At 35.6% G+C, this 12103-nt stretch overlaps 1 protein-coding gene across 1 annotated transcript in view; it reads left to right on the plus strand.

Annotated features, from left to right (window-relative positions):
• GRID2 (glutamate ionotropic receptor delta type subunit 2) overlaps positions 1 to 12103 on the plus strand; it is a 1455891-nt gene that overhangs the window by 806916 nt on the left and 636872 nt on the right. Inside the window, exon 4 of the mRNA XM_031010484.3 lies at positions 817 to 1022. Coding sequence (XP_030866344.1) covers positions 817 to 1022 — 206 coding nt within the window. The remainder of the gene's footprint in view (positions 1 to 816; positions 1023 to 12103) is intronic.

A 12103-nucleotide genomic window follows, 5' to 3' on the forward strand; every position in this document is an offset into this window, starting at 1 on the left:
TTCTTATTTAAGTGTGACGTGGACACTGGATATTTTAATTTGATAAATTTCTAGAACGTTGCTTATTTTGGAATAAGTATGTAAATATTTTGCTGATCATCATGCAATCAAAAATGTTACTTAACATTTTCTAAAATGCTGAAATATGTTTTGAAAAAATATGTTTTGCACATTAAGTATTTTCTCCTTACTAAGGCAAACTTGGTATCTCCTACCAACTTTTCCAAATTTAGCTAAGGAGGTAATACTAATTAAATAGATTAAAATGCAGCTTTTATTTGTGGTCTAAGTGACCTGAGGCCCTTTGAAGATAACCTTTTGAAACTTTCTGTTTAACTGATAAAAGTCAAGTTTAGTGATACTGTTGCCTATTTTAAGAAACATTCATAATCTTGATTCAGATTCATCAGTCATCAATGATATTCATGCTTACATGAGGTTAATATTACTCTTTAAAATGCTAAGGAAAATAGGGAATGTCTTTCCCTTCTTCTTGTTTTGCTCTAGAGAAATGGGGCATCTGTCCAACCATCTCCGTGCGCCCTCACCCAACATTTCTAGGATTGACATCATTTAGGTTCCATGTAGATAGAAAGAAATCCATTTAAAAAATAACAATTCCTACATTTTTCATGTGAACATTTCAAAATGTACCAAACCTTAAACATACTTGAGAGTTCCATCAGCTACTCAGTTGGTAATTTTAGACAGCCTACAGTGTGGAACAATAATCTATTCTGATATAGGTGAAATAGCTTATGCCTTCTTTCTGTACAATAATTCACACGTATTTTGATGGGCTTTTGATGTTTCCAGATATCCGTGGAATACAGGAGTTCTTGGACAAAGTGTCTCAGCAGGGAATGGATGTTGCACTTCAGAAGGTAGAAAACAACATCAATAAAATGATCACCACTCTCTTTGACACCATGAGAATAGAAGAACTGAATCGCTATCGAGACACTCTTAGGCGAGCGATCCTTGTTATGAATCCTGCTACAGCCAAATCCTTCATTACTGAGGTAAGTGAAAATTGTCTTGGGGTGAGAGTTGTATAAAACAATTAAAAGCTTTGGAATAGACCCTACAGAGGAGATGAAAATTAAGAGCAGTGCGAGGGAATTAACTACACACTTCTTGTTAACACTAATGGAGGTAGCATAGTGAATGCCTCGCTTGTCTCATTTACCCCTTACTGTCCAGTTAGTTGCTGAGAACACTTGTGTTTATATATATTTAGGCACATAGAACAATTTTAAGAAGTCTTATAGAAGTTTAAAAGTGCTGTTGACCTGAATGAATCTGGCAAGATCAAGAATAAATTCACAAGTGCACAGCTCTCTAACTAATACTTAGTAATTTTTGTAAGTTAAAATTTTACTTCTGAAAAAATAATTACTTGAATCAGGACATTATTGCCTAAACATGATTACTGTTACAAAACATATACAGATTTATATCTTCTCTGTGAACTTTGTACCAACACAAATAATTAAGTGTCTGAAACTCTGTAAAGTGATGACTAGTGTATATTTTATGATGCTGCATCCTCAAATTTTTAATTGTATCTGTTCATTTAGTTAGAAGCTCTGAAACTTAGTAAAAATACAATTAAGACTTTCTAGTGATTGGTATAATATCTCTATGTTCTAAAATGCCTGCTATTGCCTTGTAAAAGTTTATTGTCATGTCTTTTTGCCCCACTTCAAGTTTTTAATGTTACATAGTGATAGAACTGTTCATGGCTTTACAAACTTTCACATGGAATTTTAAAAAATATTTTAAATTTGAGGAAGGGAATTTATTTGTTTAATACATTTTTTTTTGCCTCATTTCACTATTATGCTTCTGTTAGCTCCTGAAGTACTGCTATAAAGATTCCAAATTAGGAACATGTTAGAAGTTCTTTGACACTCACAATATAGTTGGTATCAAAAAACATAAGGCAGAATATAAATCACTAGGAAGGGTAAAACTTGTGGAAAACTGTCAGTAATATAAAATTTTTCATTTTAATAGGAAACTTCATTATGCAGTTTAAAGACAAATTATACACATTTTACTTTTTGAGTTCAGCAAATGACTTAGAGAATCTTATTGAACTACTACATTTTTTCATAATATAAAATATTTCCAATTTTAAAGAAGTTGGGTCTTTCCTTTAAGAAACACAAATCTGGAAGATGGGAGTGAGTACACAGAGGATGTAATATAAATTAGGATGTTAAAATTGCAATAGAGGAGGTTGAAGCATCTATGGTCATTTTTGTTGGAGATCAGAGAAAACCTCACTGAGCAGGTGTATTTGAACTGGACTTCGTGTCATGGGTTAGGAATTTATAAAACAGAAGTGGTGATGATATGGTTTCGCTCTGTGCCTCCACCCAAATCTCGTCTTGAATGGTAATTCCCACGTGTTGAGGGAGGGACCTGGTGGGAGGTGAGTGGATCATGGGGGCGGTTTCCCCCATGCTGTTCTCATGATAGTGAGGGAGTTCTCATGAGATCTGATTGTTTAAATGTGGCAGTTTCCGCTGCGCTCTCACTCTCTCCTGCCTCCTTGTGAAGAAGGTGCTTACTTCTCCTTCCACCATGACTGTAAGTTTCCTGAAGCCTCCTCAGCCATGTGGAACTGTGAGAAAATTAAACTGTTTTCATTTATAAATGACCCATCTTGGGTAGTTCATTATAGCAGAGATAATGCTAGTGTATTCCTTTGCTAGAGCTGCCATTGGCTTAAACAACAGAAAGTTTGCATCTCACAGTTCTGGAGGCTAGAAATCTAAAATCAAGATGTTGGCAAGGTTGATTCCTTCTGAGGGGTGTGAGGGAAGGAATTGTTCTAAGCCTCCCTCCTTGGCTTGTAGATGAATTCTTTTTCCAATGTCTGTTCACATTTTCTTCTCTTCGTGTTTGTTTGTGTATCCAAATTTCCTTTTTCTATAAGGACATCAATCGTTTGGATGAGGGTTCACCCTAATGACCTAATTTTAATTTGATTACCTCTGTAAAGACCTTATCTCCAATAAGGTCATATTCTAAGGTACCGGATATTAGGAATTCAACATATAAATTTGAGAAGGAGGTAGTGATGGCACAACTTTACCCATAACAGTTACCATTAGCTGTTATGAGCAAATAAGGCAGAGGAGTATGTTTGAGAGTTCAATTTGGATCCTGTAAAATTTGAGCTGGCAGTGGATTCTTCAGGTGGTCTTAACTATGTTTTAACACCTTTATAGTACTTACTATCTTCTTGCTACTTACTGCTTTCTTTTCTAAGACCTTTTTAAAAAATGAATTCATATAATCTTCATAAAAAGCCTTTGAGTTGGTACTAACATCATCCTTGTTTTGTAGATATGAAAACTGAGGTGTACAGGGTTTAAGTTGTCAAGATGACACAACTAGGAAGAGACAGATCTGGGATTAATTCCAATAAGTTTGTCTCTAGAGTTTGTGCACTTAACCTTGGTTCCCAGACAGGTTGGTTATAAATGCATGACTGGAGACCAGGAAAAAGGTCAGTGCTCGAGATGTAGTTTATTTGTTTTTCATCAGTTTAATACGCATTGATTTACTAGTTCATTGGTTTTCCAGTTCATCGTAGAAACTATGCTAGGCACTAGCGATACAATGGCAACAAAGATCCCATTCCTTTTCTCAAGTTTATAGCCTGGTGTTGGAGAAGGAAAATGAAAGAGTATCAGCATTACAAGATGCATGTAATGGCAGAACACATACATCTACGCTGATCTCCAGAGCCAGCCATGTCTGGTGGCAGAGGTAAAGTATACAGTCATGAAATGTTGAGGAAGGAGCTTGTTATAGGTGGTATCTTGAAGGAGGTGCTTCTTGAGTTGAGCATTAAAGGACATGTGGATTGGATCAGGCAGAAAAGTGTGGGAAGGACATTCTAAGCAGCAGGAAGACCATAAACAAAACCACGGAGGCGGGGCATGCAGCAAGAAGGCAAAGGGCTAGGGAAGGAATGGGTAGAGGTGGGTGTGTTGACTACCCTGTTGAGAAGTTTGGTGACGAAAGTAAGGGTAAATTATGGTTTACAATTTTTAAAAATCCCATGAGACTGATATCAGAACCAGGGATATCTGTTTCATTTTTAGGATAAAACAAGCTGAGCCTTTTCACACAGGTGTTGGGAAAGCAACCAGTGATGAAGAGGAGATTGTAGAATGGAAAAAGAATATTGTTGAGCTAAGACCCCAGAGTGTTAGAATTCATGAAGCTCTGCCAGGGGACTACTACTCATTACCGATAACCTACAATTGTTGCCTCAAAGGTAGACAGAATTAGTTCAGACTTCATTAAAGGAATTTTCATTGATAATCCTTGTATTTCTGATAATCAATTTCAACTGATATGATCTTAACTTCTCACCTTGTCCCCCAACCTTGACCCTGAACTCTATACTTATAATAATGTATCCCTTCCATCTTGGTCCCCAAACACATAAAATCTATTATCTTTCCTTAAAGACTTTTCTGTCTTTCCCCACTCATCCACCATTTTTTTTAGTAACTTATCTTTTATAATCACTGATTTTATGTCTCCAAACTGTGGACCAGTTATTCCACAGGCATCTTAAGCAATGATGTAGGAATGGCAGAAAGAATGTGAACTACCACCACCTCTATCCTAGCCTAAGCTCACCCTATTGTACTGTTCTCTGACCTGCAAGATGGTTCCTGTTCCTCAATTAGTTGTTCTCAGACACATCCCACCTCCTCGATGGGTTCTAGGATTGTTTCTTTTGAGTAGGGAATAGGCTGACCCTATTAGTGCTGGGAGCAGTTCATTCAAAAGACAGGCAGAACTAAATTCGAAAGAGTACACTGAAATTCTGAAGACACAAAGAGAAATTATTTCTGTGTGACCTAGAGTTTCACTCAGTCTAGTGGAAGAGGCAGCATATAATTAAATATTACTATGTGAAAGAAAATTCTATAATAATGATGGATCAATGATGTTCTGGAATACCGTAGGAGAACTGACTCATGCTACAGAGAGCCTAGCCAGGGTCAGAACAAGTTTCACAGATAAGTTGTGTCACCAGACTCTTGAAAAATAAATAAGAATTAATCAGGTAAACAATGGTGGGCAAACAATTCAGAATGTGTCTGTGTGTGCTTGTGTGTGTGTGTGTGTGTGTATGATATATGAACAGAATTAAAAAATCAAATTCTACTGAGGGTTTTAAAATTAAAAAACAAGAGTCTATTTATTTCTACCTCCAGTTATTCTTTTCAGAAGTATTTATTTTTTATTTTAAAATTTAATTTGTATTTACTTTTAGCATATCCTGTGTATGTGCATTGTTCAAAATTTAAAAGGTTCAACAAGGTAATATCCTGCCACTGTTCCTCAAACACCTGAGTTCCTTTTCATGAGGCAAATAGTGTTTCTTATGTGGCATTCCAAGTATATACAGACACACACACACACACACACACACACACATTTTTATTATTTTTCTTACATAAATAGTTATGTACTATGTTTAAATTCTGAGCTTGGAATTTTAAACTTAGTAACTTCTAGATCATTCTATTGAGACATATGATGTGTTCCTAATAATATCTAATGGTTATGTAATATTCCCTTTGTAAATGTATTAGTCCATTCTCATGCTGCTCATAAGGCCATACCTGAGACTGGGTAATTTATAAAGAAAAAGAGGTTTAATGGACTCACAGTTCCACAGGACTGGGGAGGCCTCAGAATCATGGTGGAAGGTGAAAGGCATGTCTTACATGGTGGCAGGCAAGAGAGAATGAGAGCCAATCCAAAGGGGAAACCCCTTATAAAACCAACAGATCTTATAAGACTTATTCACTACCAAGAGAACAGTATGAGGGAAACTGCTCCCATGATTCAATTACCTCCCCCAGGTCCCTCCCACAACACATGGGAACTACGGGAGCTACAGTTTAAGATGAGATTTGGATGGGGACAAAGCCAACCATATCAGTAGATTAAATGACTCTTAGCTCTTTAACTTTTTTGTTTTAATTTTTACTTACTCTAGTAAATATTACTGGTTGATTTATTAGTTTGTCATCTCTTACCTACCTTTTCTTATATAATAAGTGATGATTTACTTCATGTCCTTCACCTACACCTGCACATCCTCTCAATATATTACTAGTTATAGCACAATTTTAAATAACTTTATATAACACAGTTACACTTCTATTTCCGTACCAACTACTGTTGACAGTATAGTAACTGTAAAGACAATATACTAGTTGTAAAAGTTCGTTCACTATTTTTCCACTCTTCTACCTCTCAGCTTCCATGTCCCACAGATTTACTTTTATATTGAGTGTGTTGGAAGCATGTATTTTCTATACTGTTACCAGAAATAAATTATTCATGCCTTGACTAAAAGTTGGCTTTATAAGATGAAAATCTATAATTTGCTTATGTTTTATCACTATAAATATTGTTCACTGTACAACAAAGTATTAAGATATGATTATATTTAGTTTTTTATCACTCAGCTTCAGGTTTTTTGTTTGAATTATTACTTTTCTTACTTTTTTCTTCATCTTTGGCTATGAAAATTCTAAATTGCTGTTTTCAATAACAAATCTCCAAAATCCCCATTTCCTGACTGCACCCTTTCCTCCCAGAGACCCCCTTTCCTGCTCTGTTTCTGGTGCATCCTTAAAATCAGATAAATTCTAGTGGGTCAGATCCACAAATTCCTGGTTCCTGTGTCTTAACAATTTCTTAGTTTCCGGCTTTGCTGGGAAATATCTTGAAGTAACTTCTGAAGGAAGAGGGTTTTTTTTTTCTTACAGAGAAAACATCTGTGTTAGATAAGCTGTGTAGAGGCAAGAGTTATAGTGCTGTTGGCCACAAGTTCAATGATAATGAATCAACAATGAATATTAAATAAAGTGCCTTTAAATAGAAATGCATAAAACCAGAGGCTGGCAGGGACCAAACTCTGTATTTCCCCTAGGAGCAATGATTCAATATTCACAAATGCAGTGTTCATAGGAATTTTGTAGAACCTAACTATTGTGAATGACAAGCATCCACAATCATTGTTATTATTTTCACTTATGAAAATGTATTCATTCTAACTTCATCCTTGACGAATAATGTGGCTAATTATAAATTTCTAAGTTAAAAAATTATTTACCTCAGAACATCAACAGCATTAATTTATTACATAATGGTAATTTGATCATTTAGATTGAGTAGATAGAAGGTGGATATGGTTATTTTACTGGAGGTAGTGCTAGCTTTTGCATGTGTATTTATGTTGCCTTGCTCTTGGATAATAATGGCAACATTAGTTGCCCCAATTCACCTAGAAAATTCACCTATTTATTTAGAAGAGAATCCTATGCTTCTTACTTTTTTTTTCAAGGGATAAATGTCAGCTTTCAGGAACATTTTGCATGTGACAGCATGTGAGAATCAACATACATTTAGGTACAATCAGTCTGCTTTATTAACTGATTTTGTTTTTGCAAATTCACCTATTCATTAAACTTTATTTGTAATTCCAAAATCAATACTCAGTGCACTTTCATGATCATATATTTGCAGAGCTCAAAAACTTGAGTTGTTTGTAATTAAGGTCAAATAAAGCTGCTCTCTGCATTCTTGTTTTAGCTCCTCTATGATAAACAAGTGTTCTTTTCTCTATCTATTTATTTAGTGCCTTTTTCAATTTTTTGTGCTTTTATCAGTGATTTCCCTGTTTAAAATATCTCCCAAACATAGTGCTAAAGTGCTGGTCTAGTGTCCCTAAGCACAAGAAAGCTGTGATGTGCATCACACAGAAAATACCTGTGTTAGATAAGCTATGTATAGGCAAGAGTTATAGTGCTGTTGGCCACGAGTTCAATGTTAATGAATCAGCAATGCATATTAAATAAAGTGCTTTTAAATATAAATACAAAAAATGCAGAGGCTTACAAAGAACCAAACCATTCCCGTAGAAGCAATGATTCAGTATTCATAAACACAGCATTCATAGGATTTTATAGAACCTCGCTACTGTGAATGACGAGAATCCTCTATGTTCCCGTATTTTGAGCTCTCCATCTCACACCTACCTTTTATTTGGCCTTTTCAACTATCAAGACTTCTATGACTCTGCAGGTAGAGGTCTTGATGCTTAATTGCTGCCCTTATGACAGTCTCTAGTCTACGGCTTCTGCCACCCTGCTTCACCAGATATCATTGCTTCCTCTGATCAAGTATCACTGCTTCATTTTTATTTTTCAGTAATTTAGGCAAAACACTTTTCTGATGGCCTCTGTTCCTTTTCTCATGGTTGTTGCTTCATATACGTATTCAGTTCTTCATATTTTCATGAGACTCTGGGAGTCATCTCCTTTAACTTTCTTGAGTTGAAAGGTCCAGAATATTCTTTCAGATTTTTAGAGATTAAAGCTCAACAAAGATAAGGGACATTTAAGACCAGTTTTTATAGATTTTATGAAACAATATTAAATCATGGCATTTCAGATTTGAAAAATATAATATGTAATATTTTGTTGAATTCCAAATATATAGTTGAATAAATTAAAGGCCTCTCTAGATCTAACTCACGTTCTTCTCTAACTTCCTCCAGCTATGTTCTGCACCTCTGAAGATTGTAGAGGACACCCAGAGTTTGAAACTGGTCAAACAGGTTGTTAGCAGGTCAAAGGGGTGCAGAATTTTTGCATCCAAAAAGAATTTATTGAAAACGGCTTACCATGGATTATATGATAGAAAGGCAAATGAAGCTAGAAAGAAACTGATGGATTGAGAAATTAGGAAAGACAGAGAAACTAAAGGTTATGATGAGGTCAGAGACACAACCAAGTTCAGCAAGTGCCTTAAACAGGGAGAAGTTGAGGGGAGAAATTCTAGTAAAAGGGGAATAGCAGAACTTTCAACCCTACTGTTTTCTATACTTTATAAGTTAGCATGCAAAGTTATTGAAATATTCAAGAGAAATATTAACTTTAAAGTCAGAAGAATGAGTTTTATCAAAGAAATTGCTCACTTAGCATTGTCTTGTAATTGCTAAGGGGAAAAATAAGCATATCAATTCTGTTTGCATCTTTTTCTTTTTTTTGTGTCCCTAGAGAAATTATGTAGCATTGAGTTAATTATGCTCCCTTTGAAGTCTTAGAAATTTAATACATTAAATGTCTACACTTAGTGCTCCACCTCTCATTCAAGAGTTTCAAAGCTTTAAGAAAAATACTGCAGTTATATGCAGCTGAGTATATAAACCTGCTGTGATATTGGCAGAAAATTGTTACACAATGTATCTGTAAGTGTCCTTGAAATGAATATAGTGAAACAGCAGTGCTCACGTGGTTTTATTTAAATATAGATTGGAATGATATTTTGAAAAAAATGTTTTTATATAGGAATAATGTTGCATTTGTTGCTGTGTACATTAAAGTCTTTCCAGAAACAATACAAAAAAATTCTATGTAAATTAGACATTTTGGCCATGGTCTTTAGTGTTTGGGTTTGAGAAGATACGCCAATTCTTTGAAAGGAGGAAGTTTTACTATTTATACAGCAATAGATATTGTCTCCAATTTACATTTTTTCTTCAAATTTTCAGAAAGGAACCCTACTGTTCCATGACATCCTTTTATTTCACAGTAAGAAAAGGTTATTATTATCTTGTATTCCTTAAACATACTTTATGAAATAGTTTTCATTGTATTGTACTATACCCTAGGTTCATTGAAAAAAAGAACTTTGAGGCTGTCAAACAACAAAAAGGCAAAGTTACATATTTCAAATATGTATGCAGCTCCCAAAAATAAGCCTTTGGGAAGATTTAGGAAACAAGGGAAGGTAGCTTGTCTCAGTAGATACAGAATGACTCCCACTCATCAAAAGGGTGCCCTTTTAAGAAGTGTCTGTTCATAGCCTTTACCCACTTTTTGATGGAGTTGTTTTTTTCTTGTAAATTTGGTCAAGTTCCTTGTAGATTCTGGGTATTAGAACTTTGTCAGATGGACAGATTGCAAAAATGTTCTCCCATTCTGTAGCTCATCATCACTGGTCGTAAGAGAAATGCAAATTGAAACCACAGTGAGATACCATCTCATGCCAGTTAGAATGGCGATCATTAAAAGGCAGGAAACAACAGATGCTGGAGAGGATGTGGAGAAATAGGAACACTTTTACACTGTTTGTGGGAGTGTAAATTAGTTCAACCATTGTGGAAGACAGTGTGGTGATTCCTCAAGGATCTGGAACCAGAAATACCATTTGACCCAGCAATCCCATTATTGAGTGTATACCCAAAGGATTATAAATCATCCTACTATAACGACACATGCACACGGATGTTTCTTGCAGCACTATTCACAATAGGAAAGACTTAGAACCAACCCACATGCCCATCAATGATAGACTGGATAAAGAAAGTGTGGCACATGTACACCATGGAATACTATGCAGCCATAAAAAAGAATGAATTCATGCCCTTTGCGGCGAGATGGATGAAGCCAGAAACCATCATTCTCAGCAAACTAACACAGGAACAGAAAACCAAATACCCCATGTTCTCACTCATAAGTGGGAGTTGAATAATGAGCACACATGGGCACAGGGAGGGGAGCATCACACACTTGGGCCTGTCAGGGAGTGAGGAGCAAGGGGAGGGAGAGCATTAGGACAAATAACTAATGCATGCAGAGCTTAAAACATAGATGATGGGGGCTGGGCACGGTGGCTCAGGCCTGTAATCCCAGCACTTTGGGAGGCTGAGGCGGGTGGATCATGAGGTCAGGAGATCGAGACCATCCTGGCTAACATGGTGAAACCCCGTCTCTACTAAAAACACAAAAAATTAGCTGGGCATGGTGGTGGGCACCTGTAGTCCCAGCTACTCGGGAGGCTGAGGCAAGAGAATGGTGTGAACCCGGGAGGTGGAGCTTGTAGTGAGCAGAGATTGCACCACTGCACTCCAGCCTGGGCGACAGTGCGAGACTCTGTCTCAAAAAATATAAATAAAATAAATTAAAATAAATTTAAAAACCTAGATGATGGGTTGATAAGTGCAGCAAACCACCATGGCACATATATACCTCTGTAACAAACCTGCACGTTCTGCACATGTATCCCAGAACTTAAAGTATAATAATAATAAAAAGGGTGCCCTGAGTACTCAAATTGCTGTGATAGTTATTTAAATGACACATTTTTTCTAAAATAAATTATTTGGAGACATTATACAATGCACAATTTTAAAGATGAAGCAATTATAATATAGTGCATATAACTTTACAACTCAACAAATTTCTGTGTGACCATCATCCAGATCAAGAAACAGAACATAACTAGCATGCCCAGATTTCTCATTCATGCACCCTCCAGTTAAGATCTCCCCAAAGGTATCCTGACTTTTAACACTATTCAACTAGTTCTGATTGATTTTAAACTGTATATAAATAGAATCATACAGTGTATACTGTTTTCTTTCTTTTGTTCAGCATTATATCTGTGAGATTCATCCATGTTGAAGTTTGTAGAAAAAATTCATTCATTTTGATTGCCTCAAAATATTTTGTTATATGAATAAGACAGAATTTATATACTTCTGTTGATGATTTTTTTATAGTTTTGCTCATTACAAATAGGGGTTCTATATACATCTTTTTGGATATGTCTGTAGTTTTGTTGAGTATATACTTAGGAATGAAATTGCTAGCTCAAGGAGTACGCGTAAGGTATGTTACATATTAATGCTAGCTGATGCTGCCAGTTTCCCAAAGTGTTTATACCAATTTTACTATTTGAAGTAGTAACTGAAAGCATTCCAATTTTCTGTTTCTTCACCAACACTTGTTATTTTCTGTCGTCATCATTTTATTTTAACTGCTGGACATATATTAGATTCAGATTTTAATTTGCATTTTTCTGACGGATGGTTTATTTTGTATATTTATTTGCTTTGAGGATATTTTTCTTTTATGGAGTGCCTGTTGAAGTTATAGTCCCCCCTTCTTTCCCCTCATGATTTGTAGAAGCCCTTTGAATATAATGGATAAAAGTCTCTTGTCAAGTGAATGTATTTTAAAAATCTTCTCTTCTGTCT

The sequence above is a fragment of the Gorilla gorilla genome, chromosome 3, assembly GCF_029281585.2.
Source record: "Gorilla gorilla gorilla isolate KB3781 chromosome 3, NHGRI_mGorGor1-v2.1_pri, whole genome shotgun sequence".
Taxonomy (NCBI): Eukaryota; Metazoa; Chordata; class Mammalia; order Primates; family Hominidae; genus Gorilla; species Gorilla gorilla.